This window comes from Ammospiza nelsoni, chromosome Z (genome assembly GCF_027579445.1).
Source record: "Ammospiza nelsoni isolate bAmmNel1 chromosome Z, bAmmNel1.pri, whole genome shotgun sequence".
Taxonomy (NCBI): Eukaryota; Metazoa; Chordata; class Aves; order Passeriformes; family Passerellidae; genus Ammospiza; species Ammospiza nelsoni.
Window position 1 is genome coordinate 33,606,299 of NC_080669.1, and position 24,089 is coordinate 33,630,387.

The 24,089-nt window shown below is 37.0% G+C and overlaps 1 protein-coding gene across 2 annotated transcripts in view; it reads left to right on the top strand.

The window, feature by feature from the left end:
* Positions 1-24,089, top strand: part of LOC132086272 (transducin-like enhancer protein 1) — a 77,780-nt gene that overhangs the window by 39,929 nt on the left and 13,762 nt on the right. For both annotated transcript variants that reach the window (XM_059491815.1, XM_059491814.1), the window contains exons 7-14: positions 1,872-2,076; positions 2,830-2,846; positions 10,177-10,293; positions 13,329-13,382; positions 14,975-15,127; positions 15,974-16,118; positions 16,817-17,007; positions 18,432-18,508. In XM_059491815.1, coding sequence (XP_059347798.1) covers positions 1,872-2,076; positions 2,830-2,846; positions 10,177-10,293; positions 13,329-13,382; positions 14,975-15,127; positions 15,974-16,118; positions 16,817-17,007; positions 18,432-18,508 — 959 coding nt within the window. The remainder of the gene's footprint in view (positions 1-1,871; positions 2,077-2,829; positions 2,847-10,176; positions 10,294-13,328; positions 13,383-14,974; positions 15,128-15,973; positions 16,119-16,816; positions 17,008-18,431; positions 18,509-24,089) is intronic.

Sequence of the window (24,089 nt, forward strand, 5' to 3'; positions counted from 1 at the left end):
AGTTCTCTTTTACCTTGTTTTCCAAACAAACTGAAAAGGGTGATGATCAGATGTATGTTTTGAAGTGTATACTAGCATGGCTTTTTATACAGCATTCAAAAATAAATTCCTGATATGTGTGTGAGAAAGATTTGATAAATATGTGGCTTTACAGAATTGACTAAATGGATTGTGGTAAATTTAAAGATTGAAATTTAGAGATTACAATCTTTATTGTAATTTAGAGATTACAAGACAAAGATTGTCTTGTAATTTAAAATAAGTAAATGCATGACAGTTAGGACAGCAGAAAAGTGAAAAATTAGCAAGTGCAGTATAGAGTTCTTGAATGTCAGCCCCTGTGTCTGCATAATTTTATAAACAGCTCAAGGCATATCTTGAGATGGGGTTATGAGAAGTAAAAGTGTAGGAGTTCAGTAGTAATATATATAAATAGTGATAAATAAATTCATTCATATACCGGTAGATGTTATACAGGTATTGTTGACTGGTTGTCTTGAAAAGACTTCACATGTAAAGAAACAGATTAAATATTGCTGCATTATTTTGAGTTGAGGTTTTTTTGGTGTGATGCGTGAGATATTGTAAACTGCAGTCCAGGAATGATTTCAGTAGCTACCAGCAGTACATGTAAAAATTTTACATGCTGCTGCAGGACCACTAGCATTCACCTGGTCAGACTTGAGTTCATCCTGTTCAGACATACATTTATTTGTCTCCTTTTTGATCCCGTGAATTGGATGGCACTCCAGCTTTTTGCTGGTGTCTGCCTTGAGCAGAGAGGGAGAGTGACCAAGGTGGAGAGCATTGTTCTGTCTCCTATTCACATGTCCAGACACAAGGAAGCAGGAGAGAGAGGCAGAATACCTGTTAACCTGGAGCAGATTATGGGAGCTATGACTAAGCTAAAGGTGTTTTTGAAGCTTCATTTTCTAAAAAAAAAAACAACAACAAAAAAAAAAAAAAAAAAAAAAAAAAAAACAAACAAAAAAAAAAACCTGTGCTAAGCATTTTAGGCAAATTAAATGGATAGCTGAACTTGGTAAACATTAATAAAACCATGGAAGCTTTAACTAGAAAATACTTAAGCTATGGGGAAGACATTCTAACGTAAAAACTCTGTTTCTAAAATTACAGATTATTTTAGCAGATTGGTTACAGGGTTGTGTGTCCACTCATTATGATTTTGATCTTGCAAACTCCTTTTAAAAGAGGTGGATGTATTCATTAATACCATGCTTCTTGTTGAGAATTCCATGCTCTCTAAAATACCTGGATTTTCAGCTCAAAGCTGGCTCCTCAACAGAACATTGTCATGAATAATTTCCCCTCTTTCCCTTAAAAACCTTGGCTAGAATAAAATACAAATAAAACTTTACTAAATATGGTGTTCATTGTATCTTTTACATTCTTTAATATTTAGAATAGAAAGGTACTTGCTGCTTCCAAACTGGGGAAAGAGAGGGATGTGAGTTTAAACCAATCTTGCTGCTGGAACTTTTTTTTTTTCAGAGCAGTGATACAGCTTTCTCTGGAAAGGGAAAGGTGTTTGATTCTTCTGCTGCTGTTCTGTGTTGTCAGATATGCTGTGGCAGGCAGTAGCTGCCCAAAACAACCTATAATTGCTGAACTTATGCGTCAGGCTGCAAAATAAGTTTTTCTGGGATGTGAGCAGAGTTGTCCTCAGACAGCATGATACAATGCACTTATATAGTGTGGTGGGTTAAAGGGGAGGGGCTAGATTAAGAGGAAACAAATAAATGTCAAAATTCACTCTAGAGTCTCAATAATTAACCAAACTTCTGCCTTATCCTTCCCAAACTGTCTGCTGTATGTTGTTCTTCTGGGGATGATGATACCACTGGGAACAGCAGCAGCAGTTGCAGGCTCAGCATCTCTCCCATGGCCACGGACCTCCAGTGCCTCTAACACCGCATCCATCAGGACTTCAGCCTCCAGGAATCCCTCCACTTGGAAGCAGTGCTGGCCTTCTTGCCCTCTCCAGTGCTTTGGGTGGGCAGTCTCACTTGGCAATAAAAGATGACAAGAAGCATCACGATGCAGACCACCACAGAGGTGAGAGGCATGGCAGGCCTGATTAGGACATTGTCAAATTTGCGCATTGCTGCAAATTATATGCATCTCTAAAGAATTCAAGTTATATAGAACAAAAAAAAAAAAAAAAACTGTTGGCAAACTTTAAAATGTCTGCATATAAACCACTGAAGAAAAATTCAACTTGGAATTTTTCAGTATTTTAAAGGGGATCACTAGGTGTCACCTGCTCTATACTTTGCAGGGCCTTTTGACATCCTGGTAAATGCTTAGTTGTAATAGTAGTGGCCTGCACCATATTGTGGAAGATTGTTAAACTGCATAATGGTGATTTTTTTCAAACAAAGTAATGTTGTTAAATGGGTGGGTGGGAAAGTAGGGGGAACAAGAAGTTAAATTTTGAAGTGAATGTGTTCAAGCAAAGGGTTTAGATAATTGTATCTGTTACTTTAGTTTCATAAGCTTAAATTCTAGTACTCAGTTAAATATTGGGCAAAATTGCACTTGACTAATTTTTGAAAAGAAAATAATTTATTCTGTCATGAAATAAAACTAGGCTTTGTGTATGGTTAAACTGTAAATCATGTTTACAAAATACTGTAATTTTCAGGAAATCACTGTATTAGGAATGTGCAATGACTTATATAAATAAAAGCCATTTTAAAACTGTTTGTGGCTTGTGTTCTAATTTTTTTTCCCCCCTTTTTTATTTCTGTTCTTGCCTCTGTGTCTGAACGGGCATGTCTGTCCATTTCTTGGTTACTGCGGGAGCAGACAGAGAGCCAGGCACAGTAAGTACCAACATTGCTGCTAATGTTTCCATTTCCAATAATGTGATAATCGGATGATGTGCTGTTTGTGTGTTTTGTCTTCCTTTTAGTTATTTTCATGATACAAGGTGTGTGTGTTTTCTGTTAAGATGTGTCTTGGTTTATGTGGGACCCCTGATCATCTGTTTGATGGACTGTATGAAGGAGTCTTGTTTCTGAGCAGAATGCTTTTAGGTAAACTTGAACTTTAGTTTGCTTGTTGAAGGCAGAAAGGGGGCACAAAGCTGCAAATCAAAAAGGATGTTGCAAATACAGCATTTTTAGTCCAGAGTTGAGATTTTCAATCTCTAGGATTTTCAGGAATCAGAGTTGGAGAACAGGTGAGAAATTTAATTGTGAGAATTTTAAATGTGTCATGATGGTGTTTGGCCCTAGAAGGTTTTATTAACTGCATATGTTGAAGCCATGCTAATGTCACTGCTGCTTAATTTATGCTTCAGGTGTAACTCCTACAGTGATACTTTTTTCCCTGTAGACAGAAGGTGCAATAGATTTGGCCTTCTCTGAAAATCCCTCTAAAGAACTATTTGCTGCTTTTCGTGCTGTTTTAAGTGGTATTGCTGTATTAATCTGTTAAAGATGGTCATGTGCAACTTAATTCAAGTAACAAAGTTCATTCTGTTTGTTTACATCAGAGGTGAATTTGAGCTCTTTTCTCAATTACAATTTTGTTCCTTTTCTCAATTACAAAAGACAAGAACTAGGAAGATTTGACAGATAGTTGTACAGTGCTAAATTTCTGACTTTTATTGCTGCTTATTTAATATATATAAAAATTATTTCCAGTAAAGAATTGCTTGACAATTATTTACTGGAAACTATCTGCATATCTTTTGCAGCAGTCTTTTAGTTTTAGATTGCTAAGCAAGAAGCATTCATTTCAGCTTGCTTAATGTTATTAATGGCAGTGTGTCTGCAGAAATAATTTTAAGTTGGGTTTTTTATTAAGTCTCTGACTTATTCAGGGCTTTTTGCTCAGTGTGGGACATACTTCTTTGAGTGCTCTTAGTTGACTGCAGGAATCCCCAGCTAGTGGTGGCTCTATGTTCAACTTCTAAGTTCAACTCTATGACTAAAATGATCAGCTGGGAATTATGGGCTCTTCAAGCTTCTCTAATTCTCTTACATTTTTAATGGAATTTTCTTTTAATGCAAAATACAGTTTTAAGGATAATAGAATATGGGTCCCAAGTACACAAGGGATAGCAACAGGTTTGTTTGGTTGTTTTGTGTGGTTGAAATCCCTTTATAACATTTGGGTCATCAAGATAAAATCAATTTGATTTTCAGAACAGCATTTTAAAAGTAATGGTGCTGCTAAAAATCCTGACAGGGATGCTTTCGTCATCCAAGCCACCAAACCCCAGGCAGTTTGTAAGTTACCTATATCCACCATGATGTTTGCTGTTACTGTGCAGTTCTACAGTATGATTTCCATCAAATATGTCTAGCATGACCTTCAAGCCCTATCAGTAAAAGCTAAAAGCTGGAAATGTCAGCTCAAAAAGTTAAAATTTAGCGCCTGTCTATGGGGTTTTAAATTGAGGTTTTTGTGACATAACTTTGGGTTAAAGTGCACTGTGACAGATTGGAGCATATTAATTTTTAAATTAGATGTGGATTTATTTTTTTAAAGTCTCCTTAGATAAGCAGTAATGAGCTTTTATGTATTGTATATGTAAAAATACACCAAAATGAGTGACATTCTTGTATTATACAGACATGGTTTCATTATTTTTTATTTTGGCCAGTTTAACTACTTTTGTTATATCTAAATTAGTATGACGTTTTTCTTGTATATATTAGCTCAAGTTCCAGAAAGTAAAATGAAGAAAAGTTTTTTGGTAAATCTCACTCATTTGTCTAATGAGTAACATATAAGTTAGTAATAATAGTATACTTCCTACATGAATGCTAAAACTGTGTTGTCAGGTTTAAATTACATGCCTAGGTGGGTAATGGCTGGTGGGTTTTGACTGATTTATCTCTTAACTGTCCCAAACTGAGTCGTGTTATTGTGCAAATGCAGGCGTCCCTTCTAATGTGGCAAATTCTGGCTGCAGGTAGTGAAGCCAGACAAAGGAAGCAAGTTTTGCAACTGAATCTGAAAGCTTTGGGAGATACCAATATAAAAGAACTTTGATATCCACATTTTTTTCTTTAGGAAATGTGCTTGCAGCAGTTTTCAAACTCGTTGTACATTTTCATTTATCACTTGTCTTCCCACTAGTCTAGTATCCTCTTTGGACAGCACAGAAATGCAAATGTTTTGATGCATTCTGTTGTAACAGTAGTAATTTTCAGACAGTGAAATCTTACTTCATTGTGTGTTTAGGATTTACATTAGTTGGTATTTTTCTTTTGTCCTCATGAAAAATACTGAGCTTATTTTCTAAGGCCTAGGAAGTATTCATAAATTTTCCCAGATATTTTTTTGCATTCATTGTTAAGTGTAAATATTGCTATTGTTTTGTAAAGCAAATGCTCTTTTCCTACAGTTGAAAAATATTCTATGCCCTGAGCTCTGTATCCTATTCTTTGTCTCCCAGTCTTGGAGAAGTTGGGCATGAACAACTGAGTGCTACTTCATTGAAGATATTATGTGCAAGCTGGTTTTGTTTTGTGTTTTAATTCTTTCAATGGGGGAAAGAAATTAATAAAAGTTGTTATATGGAAGTCTATGGTACTGATCAGCATACCACAAGTATGTTTCTTGGACTTTTTGAAGAAAGAATGGCTCCAGTGATTGCTGATATATAAGAGCTCTGGGTTGCTAGAGCAGTTGCAGTTTAGTTTGTAGCTGATAGAAGGCAGGATAAGGTTGATGACAAAGGGCAATGGGTTTGAGATGGTCTGGTAAAAGTTTTTATGGATACCTTGATTTTGACAAACAATAGCTCGAAAATACTGAAATCAACTTATTCTTTGTTAATGTCTTCTGATTGTGAACTCAATATAAATTAAAGTGGTACTTGAAAAAAAAAGGGAGGTCAAGTAGCTTTCCATCAGGAGTAATTTACACAAAACTTACTGACTTCCTAAGTCAGCTTTTGCGTTTTCGACATGCATGTTTCCAGTAAGCATATCGAACAAGTTGAAGTTGGTAATTCTGGAACAGAATAGCTTTGAGTGCAATCTTCTTTTGCCTGTCTGGGGGATATTAAAGTCCATCTTCCAGCATCTACTCTATTCCTGTCAGTGAGTCCTAACAAGGAGCAACTGGTGTTTTGGGTGTAGTTGCTAGACTTGATCCTGTTTTGCCTACTCAGCAAGGAATTGTACCTGTTCCTGTCCATGTGTGCATATCTGTAGATAGCACTGCTGTGTGGTGCAGTGGCAGGGCAGCGGTCCCGTGCATGGTTAAATAAAATAACCACAGAGGCTCTAATGAGCACAGCAGGCAAGCCCAAGTTGTTAGCTGTGGTAACTGGCTGAGATGGCTGAGGGATGTACAGCGAGTCAGGGAATGGCCAAGCACAGAGCAAGCCATCACACATCTTTGGGGAAAAGGGAGCGAGGACTAAGGAGCCCAGCACTAGAGAACATCTTAATTGGGACCAGGTGCAGTTGAACCATCTGCACAGATGTAATGTAAATACTGTTATTTAATTGATGTAATGATCAGCATAAAGTCAGTTGTCAGTTCTGCATGTGCTGTTCTGTATGAATTGTCTGTGCTGTATTAATGGGATAAATGAGGTGCTCTCAGCCTGCCCCTCTGGCCCAGTTGAGGTTGGGAAGTGATTCCTGTGGGGAGCAGTGTGGCAGTCAAAGAGGTGCATTTGAATAAAGTGCATTATATTCCTAGTAGGGAGCCTACATTCTTACTGTGCATCAGGACCAGGTTTTTGTTTCGCATTTGCCTTCTGGTGGTTTCAGTATTAAACTTTTGCTGGCAGCAGAGTTGCTTCCAGATCACAAGTTACCTGTTGTACAGCATTTATACAGATTTATACAGTCTGGTAATTCTGATAGGAAAACACATGGAACTGATTTTGACCACTTCCTCTGACCTGAGCTTCATGATTTGTAAATGTTGCATTGGTAATCCTTAATGAACTGAACTCTTAAGTATGAAAGGAGTATCCTCAGTCATGTATCTAATCTGTTGAAATTAAGACAAAATAAAATTTGATGCTATGCAGTTTCTCTTTAGGATATAAACTGCATGCGTATATATATATATATATATATATATATATATATATATATATATATATATATATATATATATATATACACATTATTGCCCTTTTTTCTGAATCATTATTGAAGAGCTATCCCAGCTAAAATTTTCTGTAAAGTTATTTTAAAAAAATTACAACCAAATTAAGAATTCTTGTCCCGTTTTTGAAAATAAGTCAGTTGTTAGTAGACCTAGTTAGGAGAACTAAACAGATCTCTCTTCAAAAGAGAAAATAAGGAAACTCTAATGTTGTGAGGCTGTTGCTGCTGCCTTCTGGCTGGCCCTGTTTGACAGTGGGCATACAGCAAGTATAAACTCTACCAGAGATAAAATGAGGAAAGGTGGCTTTTAGTATGTTCTCACTGTTCTCTGAAACTTATCATTACAAAGGTAAGAGATATTAATAGCCCAAGGCACCTATGATCATCTCTTTACCAGTTCTTGTATTTTCATTTATTTAATTTTTTCTTCAGTGTTCTCGATTTACTATTTGCACTATTGGAAAATATTCATATTTTCACATTGTTGAATGAAATCTTACCTATTTGGTAGTTTGAATTATGGTAGTACTTTACAGTAGCAAGCTGTTTTTTCTTTACCTGGTTTTAGTCAAAGTTGTTAGAACTTTCTTGAACTTCTATGGGAAACAAAGCAGAAACTTTTTAATTTTTGAGTTTACTCATAGATTTTGCCATAAAAAGAGCAGAATCTTATTTGCAATTTCTGATGTAGCTGCTGGGAAATGAGCTGCTCTACAACAGCTTCCTAGCATGGATGCTCTGATCACAGAGAACAGTGGTTTAAATTAATGTGGTAAGTTATAGATAAGTGGTGTGAGTATGACCATAGAGGATATGTTTTGCAGAATAAGCTTGTAATGTAATTATATGTTAGTGTGAGAAACCAGTCTTTTGGAGAAAAAACAAATCTAATAATCTTTGTTTGGTGTTTAGGACCCAGTGGGAACTGGCATTTCCTATGTTATATTTCACAGTTTTGAAATTCGACAAGACAAACAGTATAAAATATTGTCAGCATTGTTTAGGTAGAGTAGATTTAAAAAGAAAAAAAAAATCAGCTATAGTAGTTATGCCTATAGGTTGTCACATTTTGCAAGCTGTAACTCCAAATAGCAAGCTTGCTAAATTTTTTCCAAGTGTTGCCTCTTTGCCGCCTTTCTGCTATTCATACATTTTTTTTTAAACTAAAGTGAGGAGCTGACTTTTTTCTCTTTACTGCATTTGCTTTAATTATTTTAATCTCAATTCTTCAGTAGAAAAATAGAAATTTTTAGTTATTGTTATTAAGGAAAGTATCTCTTAACCAAAAGACTTTCTTCCTTAAGAGGAAGATACCTTCTGGTCAAGTTTTAACTGACATCTTACTTCTTAAGGTGTTTCTGCTGCTTCTTGAGATGCTTCTACTGCCACAAGCATGATGGATTTAACATTAAAATGTTGAAAATTAGTTTTAATGGTTTTCAGACTAGTGAACCCCTGAGTTTGTGTGCATCTGGGAGGAGATAAGGGGTTAAATTCCGAATGTATTTGTCAAGGCAATTAGTTCAATGATCCAACAAGCCCACCTTTTAGCCACAAAACATTTCGGTAAAGACATTATTTTGAGCTTCTTTATACTGAATTTCAATAGACCCTCCTATATGCTTTATGTAAGCCCTTTGGCATTTGTTTAGCTTGAATAGTCATGAATAAAAGAGCTTAGAGTTGGCTTTAAAGTGCAGCTTCTGAGTTAGGAAAAAGAGGATTCAGATTGCCTTATATACCCTGTTTCCTTGTCCTTCTCCTTGGGGCTAAACATTTGTGTCTGAGCAAAACTATCTTCATGTCTTCAGGTTTTGAAGGGGAAGCTATTCAGTGCACAGTTCACTGGCTATATGTATAAATTTATGATATATTAAAGTAAGTATCTGTCTCTTGGGTAGATCTAAATATGTCCTTTGAGGGCTTACACCGAAGTTCATGTTGGTATTAGACTTCTCTCTTGAGAGAGATGTGTCTGGATGTAAACGCCTGTTTACTTATATATTTATGTGAGCCTATATTTATTTATCTAAGCATGTACTTAGCTTTTAGGATCTAGGCTTACCAGGTCTTTGTGAAAGGAGATTTTTTTCTCAACCCATTCAGTATTGTTCGCAGCATTAACACATCAGTGAACAAATTGCCCTCTTGCATATGCTAATCCTGCACTTAAAAGAACTCATTGTAACACATTTTAATGCTTTAGCTGGAACTGAGATGGAGATGGGAATCGGGAATCACAGGCATATCAAATTGTCATGTGACTGAAAAATGTCTAAAATGCTCTTTGGGTCAACAGTTTGTACTTAGCATAACTTAGCATGAATGAAAGCAGTCCATGTAGTTTGAGGAAAAGATTAGTCTTTGCTTTTGTCTTTTGTGTGCCTGTGTTGGCCTGGGTTTTTCAGATCAAGTCTGATTAAGCAACACTTTAGCCTTAATTTCACACTAGTAGTGAATGTTATGCTGGAAGTAATATATTTGATCTTTGTTTGCAATCCATTTGTTGAAGGAATCAAATTGGAGTTAACTCCAGCTAACAATTGATTACTGCATAACCGTATTCAGCACATACTTGTTATTTTAGGCATTAAAGGCAAGCTGTTGTTTATCTGTCCATACCTGCAGGTGTAGGTACCAAAGCCACATCTATTTATGATGCTCTAAAAGTGACTGATCAATCGGATTGTGTAGTAAATCCCTTTTATTATATGTAATCTGAACATTAAAAAAAAAATTAAATTGTTGTTACTTGCTCATGAATAAACTGCAAGCCTTCTTCTTCTCCTAAACAATAAATTCAGTTGAATTAATTAGTTAAATACATGGTGACTGACAAGTGAACTAAACTTTTGATAAGTTGAACAATGAAAAGCCAAGCTTCTTAGAAGGTGTGGAGTTGTATAAGTTTGCCTGGAGGACTTTGTTTTGAATGAAATTGAATTAAAAGATTTAAGTACGTATCACGTTTCTAAAACATCTATCATATGAATTTGAGTTTTTAGGAATATATGGAGGAATCCTAAAAGGAATCTTTGATTGACCTTGGTTTTTGTCTTTACAGAGTAATTCTCTGTTGGTCCCCGACAGTCTACGAAGCACAGATAAACGCAGGAATGGCCCTGAATATGCCAATGACATCAAAAAGAGAAAGGTGGATGATAAGGATTCCAGCCACTATGTAAGCAAATCTGTGTCTAGGAAATGATTAATTTATTTGCACATACTGTGCTTGTATGAGGAGTAAAAGAGCTGTGAAGACCAAGGCAACATTCCTATAGATAAAGTAGTACATGAATATATGTGCCAGAGAGGCACAGATTCAAATCTTAGGAAGAGTTGTGATTCAGTAGTTTATATATTGTGAAGTAATAGTCCTCAATAGGAGTAGCTGTTTGGGATTCACTGTGCTCTGGGGCATTTTTCAGAGTTTGACATTCTTTCTGGACTCCTCTAGAAACTGCAGGTTTGTTAGAAATGGATGGAGAATTTTGTTATTGAAAGGAGTTGGTAAATTGCAATGATAAGTAGTTATTACCATGCTGACTTATAATTACCATTACAAATTGCATATGCTGTCAAGCTGTACCAACTTACTGAATTTTACTTCTGGCTGATAAGGCAATTCCAGCAGAAAGTAAATTGAAATGTTGAAAGTTCAGAGTTTTGTGTTCGGCATTTTTAACTAGCTCGCTTGTTGCTTGGTTTTAAAGAGACACTTCAGTGCAACAATGTGAGTGAGCATCAGAAGGCTCACATAGGCTTTTGACTTCAAGTCTAAATTCTCAGCCAAAACACAGGATGGTACTTAAACCGGCCTAAGAAACTAGGACTGGTGTGAGAGAGTACTGAAAAGCAAAATTCAAATCTATTAGAACATACTGCACTTTAATACAGCAATAATGTGGCAAATTATCTGGTTTATGTGATTTGGATCACTAATTAGTTCTTGGTTACTGAAACCCAAGACAAAATTAGGTGCCATTTTATTTTCTCAGTATTTGGTAGGGTAATTTTAATTTCTCTCCACTTGGATAATGTCTTTGAGCAGCTATTAGATATTTTAGTGCTGTTAATGGCTTTACAAGTTGTATTTCCACCACTTTCTAATAATAATGTTTTGATTACAGAAGGGTTTGGCAAACTTCCCCATCTTACTCCCTCAACTTTAAGGGTTTGATACTCTATTGGCATTTTTCATTTTTAATATTTGGAGATTAAGCATTCTTAAGGTATGCTTGATATAAAAAAAAGGAAGGAAAAGCTTAACTTACTTGTTTTTCTTGTGTTTCTATCGTAAGGAAATGTAAAGGATGCTATTGCACAGTAGAAGCAGTTTTTAATCCACATTTTAAATGTTTTGCCCTCTGTTTGTTTGACGTGGAGTTTACAGCTAAAGGCAGCATCAAGTTAAAAAATATCCAAGGATATTAGAAAGTTCCAGATTTATTCTAATCTTGAAGATAAGTGTTTTTGGAAGACCCACCAATTAAGCAAATACAGATCTGCTGATTTTGAGCTCATTTTAGATTAATCCCTTGTAGCAACAAGGAAATACTGCTTTTGTCAAAAGGCACATAAATGAGTTGTAGGACCTGTAGCTGTGGAATAATAATAAAAAGTGAATTCTTTTCCCCTTTTTAACTGTTGACTAATTTTCATATTAGTACCAATATAGTTTCACTGCATGAATTTATTAGTGAGGAGACTTCTGATATTGGTAGAAGTTACTGGAGATGCCTTTGATAGTCCCAGGAAGTTTCTATTTATTAAGATGACCGAGTTGCTAGGGTTTACTTAAACATGGCTTTGCAACTATTTTTGTCCTCCTCCAGAGGGGCATTTCTGGCAAACCAGTGCCCCTTCTCCCACATTCTCCCACTGTTCTAGCACTCTGGGTGCTTCATGCTTCTCAGGAGATGGCAGAAAAATGGAGCTAAAGCTTCCAAGCCTTTTGTTATCACCTGTTGATTGGATAGCTTCCTGAGTTGCAAATAGAATGACCATTGGTGCTCTTGGATCCCTAATATCCCTATTATGTTATTTCTTGGAGTGAGATTCAGCTGTTAACAGAAGGGAAGGGTTGAAACTACCTGTTGATTAGGGAGCATTTTTCAGTTCAGTTTTGGTGGGTGTTTCTTTTGGTTGGTTGGTTGGTTGGTTTTGGGTTTTTTGTTTGGTTGGTTTTGGGTGGCTTGGTTTTGTTTTTTTAAAGCGTTGTGGCCTGAAGTGAGAGAAAGTATTTAGTTTTATGTGTGAAAGCTCAAACACTTTAAAAGCAAGAGATGGAGGATAGTTGAGCAATCTTGTATGTCTGGTTTGTTTGTGTAGAAGCTTTTTAACTAAAAGTACTTTTATTGGAAATGTCAAACTTCTTCCCACAAAAATTTAAAGTTTTGACATTCACTTCATTTCTTTGTTTGATTTTGAGTCAGGACTTGCCTTCTGATTGACACACTCTGGGGTGCTGTGGAAATCACTAGACCTCTGTATCTGAATGTGTCTACTGGGGCATCCTGGCCCCTGTTGGAGCAAGGGACCAGGAGCACTACAGTGACAGCAGTCATTAGTAGACCAGCTCAGGTGAACATCAGTCTAAGTGAAACAGTCAAAATGCAGTTTGACAAGCTTCAGCAGAACATTTCTGTTTAGGAACATCCTACTATTTTGCTTTTCTTGGGCAGAAATGTTGAAATTCCTTGGCATTTCTGAAGTTTTTTCTTCCCAGAACTTTTGATTTCAAAACTTGCCTTTCTGTAAAAGGGAGAAAATGGTACTATCACTTTAACAAAGATGATTCATCAAACATGGCAAAAAGCTCTATTTTCCTGACATCTGTTTTTTGGTGTTTTTCCAGGTATGCACAAACAGCACTTTCTCCAAATTAACACAAGTTTAGTGTATGAACAGAGTACCTTTCTCTTTTAGGGGAAGTGATAACACTGTTTATGGTGGTATTGAAGGGTGGGTTTTGGACCATCTTGCTGACTGATGATGAGATCCCCATTCTTCAACTAGTTCTACCTTACTTGGGTTTTACTATTATAGCAGAAATAAGATGTTGTGTTTCTTTTTTAATTATTGTCCCTGCTGCTAATAACTTAATGAAAGGCTGTTTGTTTTCTGTTTCTGTTTTCTGAGTAGATGCGTAATTTTTCTGTCTGGGCTCTTATTGTACTAATTGAAATGAACACTATATTTATTTATTTTTAATAGGACAGTGATGGGGACAAGAGTGACGATAACTTGGTTGTAGATGTATCCAATGAGGTAACTTTTTTCATTTTTGTAGTCTTGACGTTTGCCCAAAGGTGAAAGGAAAAGTACATTTAGTTGTTAGAAGAGAAATAATCCTCTGTGGATATGTTAAAATATTCACAACTTCTCCTTTTTATTAGTACTATGTCTTCCTCTGAGATTTATCTGGTTGCCTTCTCAGTTTTTTCTTCTGCTGCTTTGTCCAGGTCTTCTCTCTCCGCAGTTAACATTCTGACCCTTCACAGCTGCCCTGTAGTGTAGAGGGTTGTGGTGAGCTGCATGTGGAAGGCTGAGGTTTTCAAACTCCTGTCTTTGAATGAAAAAGGAAGGAAGACATTATCTAATGTTCTATTTCATAGTAGGGTTGTTATTTAAAAAATTACCTTAAAAATTGCTGTTTTTAATAATAATTTTAATAAATGCTGTTTTTCTAGAATGAAGTTATTTTACAAGATTGTAGACACTTTTACAAGATTATAGACACTTTTTTTTTCTCCAGGGCTGAGATTTGGTAATGGCATCAAGGTAAAGGGATGGGTGCCCCCTTTTCTTCATCTTTTATTTCCTATAGCACACAGATTTAGGATGCCTGATTATGGTAGTGAGGTTCTTCAGGTCTGTGAAATGGAGAGAAGCTGGTAGGGAGAGAAGTGCCCTCAGCAGCCCAAGGTGCCCAAACAATGTCAGCCAAGTAGAAAAATGGGTGTCCAACTAGTGATTTTAGTAATCCTTTCAGAAGGTCGGCTTACAATGAAACTGCTTAATAATCAGTCAGTAGACTTATAGCCCTTTTGTGAGGTGTGATTTCTCCCTGGTGCTATTCTTATGAGCCAGAGGAGCGTGGAGAACCTGCAGAGCTCTGATAGCATTGTAACTCATGGGGCTGGCTATTTCAAGTTGAAGTAAATGCAGAGAGTGCCTCTGGAACAGAGAAAAAATAATCACCTGAGAGGTGATTTCAGTTTTTCTATAGATGTAAGTGGCAAGGCAATTACAGATGGTGTTTAGCAAAAATGTGGCAGCTATTATGGCATCTAAAGATCCCTGTATGAGCCATTCCACTTAAGAGGTGGACTCAATGATCCTTGTGGGTCTCTTCCAACTGAAAATACTCTGTGAAATCTGTGAAGGCATGAGTCTGCCTCTTCTTCTGAAGGTAGAGATAAGCAAGGTTTTTATCACCTGTAAGAGATTTTTGAAATGTTTATTGCAACTAGCAGAGCATGGAGAACATACATGATAAAAACTGTGTCAAGTTACTGCAGTTTCTGTTGGTCTTCCTTCTCTTACCACATTTGCTGCACTTTCTTTAGTTTGTACTTAGGTATGCTTTGCAAGCTCTGTGCTTGAAAACAATTTATGATTACATGTAGCGTACAATAAAAACAGATTCCTTCATGTACTTCTCTAGGTTGATGAAGGGATTTCAGGTTTTTTTCTACAAAGATAACAAAACATCTTGTCATTTGCGCTTACTGTTTAAATTCTTCTAGTTTGGTGGGGGTTTTTTGTGGTTTTTTTTTCTCCCATAGACTCCTGAGTGGTGTTTGTGTACCAGTTTATGACACAGTTCTATGCTGTTTTTCCCTTCCCATTGTTTCTAGGATCCTTCTTCCCCAAGGGCAAGTCCCACTCATTCACCCCGTGAAAACGGTATCGATAAAGCCCGCCTACTGAAGAAGGATGCCTCCAGCAGCCCAGCATCTACAGCTTCTTCAGGAAGTTCCACTTCCCTCAAATCCAAGGAAATGGGTCTGGTAGGTAGCAGTCAGTGGTCCAGCTAGTCTTCTTTCTTGTAAAATCCGACTCTCCACTTTTCTGCAACTACTTGTGGCACAAATTACCCCTCATTAAACATTTGAGGCTGCAATTGCCTACTGTTTTCCCAGATCTTTAAAGTATTATTGAGCTTTCTTCCTCAGCAGTATTTTCTGCCTTGTTTTGATTTCTTCTATTTCCTACATTTCTGTCAAATGAGTTGCAAATTTATTACAAGGAGCAAGAGTTGCTTAAGCATTGGCTTGGTGGTTTTTTTGGAAGCAATAACTTATGGTTTTACATGGCATGTAAAACCACCATGGCATGTAAAAATCACTAAGAAGTTCTTCAGACTTTTTTTTTAAACTCTTCTAAATAGGCTGTTATTCCTTCGAGACTTTTTCTTGTAGTATCCCTAATAATTTGATCTGATTCTCTCTGTCATGTTTTTTTATGCTCTCAACTATATTTTGGTGGTATTTTGGTTTTTGCAGTTGGATTTTCTGTGTCAAATAATAATTGAGATATTAATGTTTTCAAACTAAAATGGTTTGGTAACGCATACTGTATTTTCCTGAAGAAAAAAATTAGCTCAGGCATTCCTTTTTATATGTCAGTAGAAGAGGGAAAATAACTTTCTACGTTTCTTATTTTAATTTTGGCAGCAATCAAAAAGGTCAACATTTCTCTCTCACGAGTTAATGTTGTCAGCATTGTGTGGATTTGTGAAAATTGGCTGAGGGACTAGGTAGTAGGTGCCCAGCATCCCAGCTGCTGTTGTGATAAATTGTATAATATAGCCTGGATTAAAAATAATACTCATTTAATTTGTTTAATGATACCAGCATGAAAAAGCCAGCACGCCTGTTCTGAAATCCAGCACACCAACTCCTCGAGGTGATGTGCCAACCCCAGGCACTAGTGCAACTCCAGGACTCCGTCCAGGCCTTGGCAAACCTCCAACAATGGACCCTCTGGTTAACCAAGCTGGTAAATGCATTACCTCATTGTTTTTTATGGTTCCAGAATTAATCTTTTTTTTACACATGTGACTGCTAACTAAATATATTGCTTTGTTCTTGATATCAAGAGAGGGCTTGATGAGAAGCAGATGTTTGGATTATCAGGAGTTTGAATATCTTTCTGTCTCTTAGTCTTCTTTGTTTACTTTTGTCTTTATCTTTTTTTGCAAATAATCCAGAGACTGAATGCAATATAAAAAGACTTCTCAGAAGTTTCTGGTACTTACTCTGCATGCAATCTCTTCTACGGTCTTTGTCTGAATCTACTAATATTTGCTGCAGTGCACAGCTTGACAAATGCTGGGGGAAGTTTACTTTTGCTATTCAGGCTGGTACACACAGTTGCTTCAGACATGAGCTGTGTAAACCATGTCTGTCAGCTTTACTGCTTAATTTGGCAAAGAAGAGATTAATGTAAACAGGGGAATATTACAGAAATGGAAATAGGTAATGCTAGAAGAGATTGCTAGAAGTAATCAGCAAGTTCAGACTTCAGTAGATCTTATTTACACTGAAAAGAGCTGGTGGTACTGACAAATTATGGCAATGTTTCTTGACAGCGTGTGAGGGGGGGAAGGCGAGGTGTTTTAGGAGAGGAAAAAAAGGGGCTTCTTTCCTGTATGCAGGAATACATAAATAAACCCACTTAATTTCATGATTCTGTAGCTGCAGGTTTGCGGACCCCGTTGGCAGTACCAGGACCATACCCTGCTCCGTTTGGAATGGTACCTCACGCTGGCATGAATGGAGAGTTAACCAGTCCAGGGGCAGCCTATGCCAGTCTGCACAATATGTCACCCCAGATGAGTGCTGCTGCTGCGGCAGCTGCCGTGGTTGCCTATGGAAGATCTCCTATGGTAGGCCATACGTTGCATGCAATCTCAGTCCTGTGAGTTGCGGTTCACTGAGAAGAGCCGCATGCTTCATTTACCACTGCAGAATTCCCAACTCATAACAGTGCCAGAGGCTTGACAGCTTCACTGCGTGCTTCACTGCATGCTTCACTTTGCTGTGTGGCTGAAGAAACAAATTTGCACCTTGAAAGCAAAGAATTTCAGTGTATTAGTGTATGTTTTCTTTGTCCTTCACCTTCATCAGGGTTTTAACTGATGAATAAAGACCAAAACATTATTTTGTGCTGCTGTAATTGAAAAAATAGTTTTGGTACACACAAAGTATTTAATCTGCTTTTTGGTTGCTGAACCACATTTGTATTCCATATAGACATAACAAAGTAATCTTGAAGCATGTAAATGTTTTTTTCTTATCTGGGTCTCTGTACCTGTTTTTTTGGGTTTTTTTGTGGAAATCAACCTGAGAAATTGGTCAGTACCTATTTTGGAGCTCTGAGATCAGGTGTGTTAAGAATAGTTGCAGTTGTGAGTGTAGTAAGTAAATGGAACCTGGTAGTTACAGTGGCTGTCACACAGAATAACCTAGGGTCCTGACTCTCTAAACATGAGCTTTGTCTATGCAGAAAGCTGCCATAAACTTACCTACTTGTAAATTTGCAAAGTTGGATTTATGCTTGTCAACTTCTCATTACTGTTTCTACGACCACTTTTTTCAAACTGGTAAACAGGGCTTTTGTGTGAAAATGTTCAAATTTTAAATAGCTTACACCCTCCTTTTAAAGTAATAACAATGTTTATTCGAGTATAACGTTCAGAAGAAAAACTAAGACATTTGGTCAACTTTTTCTGCTTGGATTATTTGATAAACATACTCAAGATATAAAAATTCAGTGAAATTGCAGTATGTAAAGGGAATGTTGTTTTTTTTAAGCTGTGGATGAGCTTGTTTGCACCCCACAATGTGTCTGAGAGATCTCTCAGCTGCTGTGCCCACACAGAATGCTGTGGAGGCATTGAGATCCTAGCTGGGGCCCAGAGCTACTTTCCAGCACCTCACTGTGCCAGCCTGAGAATGTGCTAGCTCTCCCAGGAGTGAAAAGCACTGGCATAGCTTGTTGCTGACATGGACTCTGATTCCAGGGCCAACACAGGACTCTCCCTGCTAACCCAGACTGCTGGGTAATGCTCAGTGTCTGAGTGCATGATAAATTATTTTCTGCTTTCGTATGAGTGCTTCTATCAAAAGAATGCTCAGAGAAAAGGTCTGGGTTTTGCCCCCCGATGGAGGGGCAGTGGAGTTGTCTGATACTGTGGGTAAAAGCCACCTTTTGGTTAAATGCAGAGTATCTTGGGAGTGGAGAAAAGAGACTTGCTGAGAAATGGATGAGAAATTCCACATGTAAGATTAATTCACTTTTTGTTGTCAGGTTGGGTTTGATCCTCCTCCTCACATGAGAGTACCTGGAATCCCTCCAAATCTAGCAGGGATTCCTGGGGGAAAACCGTAAGTAACTTTTAACATTTTGGTAACTTCTGCAATATTGAGAGGGAATGAAGTTATATTTGTCAGTGAACAGGGATTCCAAAGCGGGGGGTGGTGTTTGGTTGTTTTTAGAGGGTGTTTTAGACTTCTCTAGGTAAAACCTGCAGCATAAAAGTTCTCAAATGTCAGTTGTCATATCCCAAAACAGGTATGTATTTCCTAACAACCTATTTCCAAGTCGTTGAAGGTAAATGTTAAGGCTTTTTTTATTTCATTCTTTCTCGGGAAAGTTAAGGGGATGACAAACTAAACAGTAAATAGTGGTAAAATGTGTTAGATAAAAATATGTTGAAACTAAAATTTGCACTACATCAGGATAAATGTGTATTGCAAACTTGCAGACTCCTTGTCTGGCACTTGTTTTATCAGGCATGGGAGTCTGCAACTGATGACAGGAGGTATCTGGAGCAGTTACTTTAGCAACAGATTACACACACTTTGCATAATGGAGCAAGCTATTTAGAACTTTTGTGTGAGTACAGCTGGAGAGCAAAAGGATGATGAAGCAGTTGTGGAGCAGGTGGTGCATAGATGTAGAAGAAGTTCCACAATAAGTATTTTTATTTAGAAGTTTTGGTTATTGGTGTTAAAGTTATTAAAGTTATTATTAAGTTATTAAATAAAATGGTTCTGTGATGCTGCAACTTATTAGTGTCTCAATAAAATAAGTTCAGCAGCATACATGAAATGTTTCAGTAATTTGGCTTTGGTAGACCATTGACCCTGAACTTCACCAGTGCAGTAGACTCACGAGCACGTATGACCTCTGAAAATACACAATTAATGTTTACGTATTTCTGGACGGGTAGTCTATGTGGCTACTAACAGAGCAAATTTAATTCAGCTGTTTTTCTGGAGAGAATGAGGCAGAGAGCACTCCTAACAGTTTTTTCAACACTGTTAGAACCTGTTCTTTGTTCACACTTGACAGTCAGTCCTGACTTCTCATTCAACAGGAGCTTGCAATTAGAGCAGTTTTTCTCTACCTAGCTGCTTACATAATTTTGAAACTTATTTAACACATTGGACTTTCTGTGCAGGATGTTAATGTTTCATAATGCCTATTTACCAATCTATATTTAATTTTTCCTTTTGCAGTTTCAGGAAACATTTAGAAACTATTACTTTTAGGATGCCAAGTTGTCTGACAGGCTGTGGTGAAAACCATATACTCATGCATTTCTGTTTGCTTTGATTTTGGACTAGTGATACCTTCTAATGTCAGTCTTGCAAACATCCTTGAAAGAATACCAGATTACAGGCCAAAAAAAAGTATGTTTTCTTCTGATTTTTTTCCTATAACAATAGGGAAGCAGCAGACTTGGTTTGGAAAGCCATCCTGAATGTGTTTTTGTGGTTATCCACCATGCTTCTGGGAACAGGCTTAGCTATCTGTTGACAGTGTGAGAAACCTGTTAAATCTTGGTTGTACTTAGAGCTGGTGGTGTGTTGACAAGATTAGTGAAGTGAGGGCACAATGAGTTGGTGTTGTGTATCAAATGTGGTGTATTTAAATTTAGTGCAGTAAGGATCAGGCTTTGTACTCAAAACTCAGACATAGTCTTGCTGACTGTCATACAATTTGGCATACTTAAATTAAATGCTTTTGAAAATCATATAATTGAGTGGCTCTATGTTTTTACTTCTAAACAAGTGTGTTCATAAGCTTTCAATAACATATTTCATTGCCTTGCAATATTTTATATTGTAATCTAGTGAAACCTATTTTTGTTCAGAAATTTTGTTCACAGAAGTTTTCTGTGGCTGAGTTCTAGTTACACTGTTCAAGGACAGCATATGTATACTGCTCTACTTTGTATCCTGGTAATTTAGCTGACTTAATCAGGAGTGGGGGGAAACTGTGGGAGTTGCTTGGGTTTTTTAAATGTTTTTACCACTTCATTCGCACTGCTTCATATGTTGCCTGCTTCGATACATACGCCCTAGTCACCACTTCATTTAATGTGTTCTGCAGTGTTTGGGGGTTTTTGTGGTCATGTTACTTGTACATTTCTTCAAAAATTATTTCTTTGCTTATCTTAGTGAAGCAAGTCTAAAATTTTTATAAACTTGTGGAATTGTCTTTCCATTGACAGCTATAAAACAATCTCATGTTCTAGTCTTGATTGGCTAGATGCTGTCTGCTACCTGCAGCATTTGCAAGTATCTCACCTACTTCAGGTTTTTCTCCTGTAGTTTCTGTAGAGAGCAGATATAGTCATGCAAACTGGTGGAGTATGCTTTGTTTTTTTTTCCAAGTCAGGCTTTTTCTTGATTGCCGATACGCTGACGCATTGAATTTGTTTTATTAGATGTGAAGTTTTAGTGAGTCTTGTTGCAAGTGCTACAGAGAATTTTTGAATTGAACTATTGAATCCCCACTCATATGTGTATGCTTTAGGCTGCACATTTTTAATCAATGGTTATGATTATACTGTTTTTTGACCCAAGAGAAAATTATGCTCCCTTCTTTCTAAAGAAAGACGCTTCTGATAGCACCCAGGTTTTTGTAAGCCTTGTATGTTCTGAGGTCTGTTATTGATCTTCTTGTTAGTAAAATGTGTAGCCTGTTAAAAACCCACTTGGACATGAACATGTGGTGTCTGAGTCCTGAATGCTTTTGTTCTGATGCTTTTAAATATGCCCTGGACTGTAAGTTTTTTGTGTGTTGCTCTAATTTATTTTTTTTTCTTTGCATAGTCTTTCTAACAAGTACTTAGCTTTTAGTGTTCTATAGCTGCTGAAATAACATTCTTATGGATTTCTGGTTTATGTGAACCATGCCTTTTAATAGCTGGATTTTGGACTAAATACAGAGTTTCAAGATTAGTGGTAAGATTTATGTCCATAGTACTGCTTCCTTGGTGTATAAAATTCTGAATTAATGTTAGTATTGAGAATAAATGTATTTCTCAGCGTGTTTTCCTGGGCAGTGAAAGCAGCTGAAAATATATGTTTCTAATTCTAGTAGGAAAAGGAAAACTTTACATGGTAAATGTTAAATCTTCCTGCTTCTACTTGTAAGTTGACTTTTCACTGTGTTTGTGGAGAGGTACACTATACTCTTTTGGAATTGCTTGATTTCAGTTCTGTTCTGTTCTTCAGATCTTCATACTTTTACAGTGAATGTACAATGAGAGATATTGTAAAGGACAGCTAATTTTACTGTATTATAGGAGATTAAGGGCTGTGTGCATCCCTGCCATTTATCTCTAAATAGAATAATTCGGTGACATGTTTGAAGATGAAAATTCAGTCATTTCTGTACAAACATATCTATCATTGTTTCTTGGCATTTTGTTCTATATGATGAAACAACACACTCAGATATTCATGTTTTTTTGTGATAACTACAATTAAAAATGAGCTGGAGTGCAAAGAAAAGCTGAAAGCAAAATGCAGTTGTGAATGGAAGGAACTTTTTGCTTTCTTATTTTGCTGTGGGTGGTACTGTTCTGCTAGTTAAAGAAGTCTGCTTGAATTGAAGGGATGAAGTGGAAGTTTTTGAGGGATTTTTTTTTTAAGACCTTACTTTAGTAGGCAGGAATTGTGTGCATTTGTACATCAATCTGAATACTTAGAGTAGCTGGCAGGTAGTTTAGTTAATTTCCCATATTCTTGGGTAGTGAATTAATTATCCTGAACTCTCCTCAGCATGTCAGATGGTACTTACTTGCTGTATACTTATTTGGAAATTTGAGAAATAAGCTGAGAAACTGGTTTGTATTAGTATCACTTAACCATGTTGCTGGGCATAGGAATTCTGAGTACTGCTTTGACACATGTGAGAGAATTCCCTGGATGCAGTAATTCAGAAGATTATTTCCATTATTCAGAAATAATATAAGTATACTATTTCTCAGAACTCTTTGAAGCAAAATGCACAGACATTTGTCTTATAATTGTTCTTGTCATAATATTCTGTTAATATGTATTACTTGATATGTACTTACCTTATTTTTATATTGCATATTTTAATTGCATTTTTAGAAGATAATTTTCTTTGTTTGTTGTTAGCCCAACACAAGGAAGACTCTCCTTTGACCAAAGAGGGATAATCATGGAATCAATGATAGGATAGCCATCTTTCATACAGGCAGAAAGTTCTGAGTGAGACAGAAAACTGTGCTAGTCTTGAGACTAAACAGCAGTTTCTGGCATACATGATCAGTTCTAAAAGAAAAATGGGTGGTCGAGTGGTGCCTGTTAAGTCCTGACCTTTAGGGAACTCAAGAATTTGCCAGATTTTGCTAGTTGTTGACTCCTATGAGGTTAGATAATGAAAATTCTTGCAATTTTTGAGAATTGAGGCCTGTGAATATGTCTAGCACACTAAAAATTGAATCTTCTGTAGGTGTGGACCTGTAAGTACAGTCCTTCCCAGAAGTAGCAGGATCTCTTTCATGATGAAGAGGAAGCCAAAGACTGCAGCGTTTGAGCTGCCAATAATCCTTTGCACTCCTGCTGTCTCTGGTCCTGTGTTCTTCTGGAGACAGACACTTTTCCTTGTCCAAGAGTGTCTGGAGTGTCAGTCTGGCAAGCCATGCAAGCCTTTTCAAGGTTAAAAGGTATCATGTAACAAAAGTTATACCATAATACCTAGCAGAGACGAGTCGCTAGACTACCATACCGTAAGTATGCTGGCAGTGGTGATGTCAGCATTACATGTGACATATCTCAAAGCAAACAGGAACATTTACTGCTTTGTGTGCTTGTCTTGGCAGAGGGATTTGGCAAAGTGTAGCCATTTCTTTCTAAAGTGGATTGCAGATAAGTTGCACTGTAGAAAAAGCTGTCTTGGCTTTGTAAGAAACTGGTCTGGTTGTTAGGCCATCAAACTAAGCAAATGCTAAAAAAGAGGGACTGCTTCTATGATTAGTATAGCCCCTCTTTAAACGTAGACATAGTGGTAAAATTCTACATGATTTAAAAATACAGTAGGTAGGCCTCTGATGTTTCAAAGCATAAGAGTCACTACAGTTCTACAGTAAACAGGAAGTACTTGAAAAATGTTTCTATTGTCTTCCTCACACCCCATCTCAGCAAGAACTGAGGAGCTCTGTGTATGCACCTAAGCATTTCAAAACACAAATTATTTAGGTAGTTTGAATTGAACAGAACATTTAAGCTGTAACCTTCAAATTAAAAAAAAATAATGGACAAGTAGATTATTAATCTTGGACATGCTGGAAAAAATTGCCTAATAAGTGCTTAATTGTTTTGCTTCAGTCCATGATAAAAGCAAGGGTGGGCTGAAACTTCAAAGTTATATGGTTCTGTGTACTCTTACTGCTAACAATTACTCTGCAACTGACTTCGATCTGGAGCCCAGGATGGGGCAAAGCTTTTCGGCAAAGCTTAATGCTGTGACTCTTTTGTTGGATTCTGTAGATGAACCGGCGCAGTTCAGCCTCAAGCAGCCTTGTTGCCACTCCTGTTCTGCTTTCTCTCCTGCCCCGTGTCTGATCTGTTTAGTGAATACCGACTTTGGGGTTCAAAGGCGGGATTTGTAGAACCTACAATCTTGTGTCTCTTCTTCGCA